This window comes from Penaeus monodon, chromosome 33 (assembly GCF_015228065.2).
Source record: "Penaeus monodon isolate SGIC_2016 chromosome 33, NSTDA_Pmon_1, whole genome shotgun sequence".
NCBI lineage: Eukaryota > Metazoa > Arthropoda > Malacostraca > Decapoda > Penaeidae > Penaeus > Penaeus monodon.
The window spans coordinates 10,374,552-10,375,364 of NC_051418.1; the positions used below are offsets into that span (position 1 = coordinate 10,374,552).

The following is an 813-nucleotide window of genomic DNA, read 5'->3' on the forward strand; positions in this document are numbered from 1 at the left end:
GGTCAGTAGTCAGTATAGATCACTTAATTTCATCCAAAAAACTAAGATTTCATCAACTGAAGTAGATCTTCAATAAAATGGTTTGCAACTTTTTGGGGGGGCTTCCAGAATAAATTGCTCTTTACATATAGTATTTCTCACTACCTACATAATGTATTATTTCAGATTTTTATTTTGCCAAATTTACATATATCATTTTGAGCAAATTTACATAAATCATTTAAAGCAAACTCCTCTTCATAAGGAAAACTAAAAACACTGCAAGTATCCTAGAGTGAATTATAATAGATTGCTATAAAATGCAACATATACCTAGAAGGTAAAGGCACAAAACACCTACTTGTAGATGAAATGTTCCTCTTCAGGCACACTGTTGGGATCTAATTCCAGATATTCTTCATCAGTCACTGACAAACCACGTGCCCCTTGTGGAATATACTGCATGCGAGAACCAAAGACATAGCCACCCGCAGCTGTAAGGAACACATTCATAATCTATAATTACATGTAACTTTAATCAACCCATTTTTAGGATTGAGAATCATATGTTTTATAATTGCATTGGGACTTGGAAAGGATAAAATTTCCTGAAAAACAAAATCTGTTTCTTTAATAATTGTTCCTAATTACACCATGTATAATATTTTAGGAGGGTTAGAGGACCTATGTGGAACTGGTGGGTTATCAGGAAAATCCCTTTTCACCATTTCACTGCAAATTCCCCCAAAAAAGGGTCTTAGAGTTCATAATAATTCCAGAGGGATATGATGGCAGAATATCACAATGGCAAATATGTATAGAAGTCTCCCTTAT

General features: G+C 33.8%; 1 protein-coding gene across 1 annotated transcript in view; it reads right to left on the bottom strand.

Annotated features, from left to right (window-relative positions):
* The window catches only part of LOC119593997 (CCAAT/enhancer-binding protein zeta-like), a gene marked incomplete in the record, with an annotated part of 18,001 nt that overhangs the window by 7,067 nt on the left and 10,121 nt on the right, over nucleotides 1-813 (bottom strand). The window contains 1 exon segment of the mRNA XM_037943024.1: nucleotides 341-473. Coding sequence (XP_037798952.1) covers nucleotides 341-473 — 133 coding nt within the window.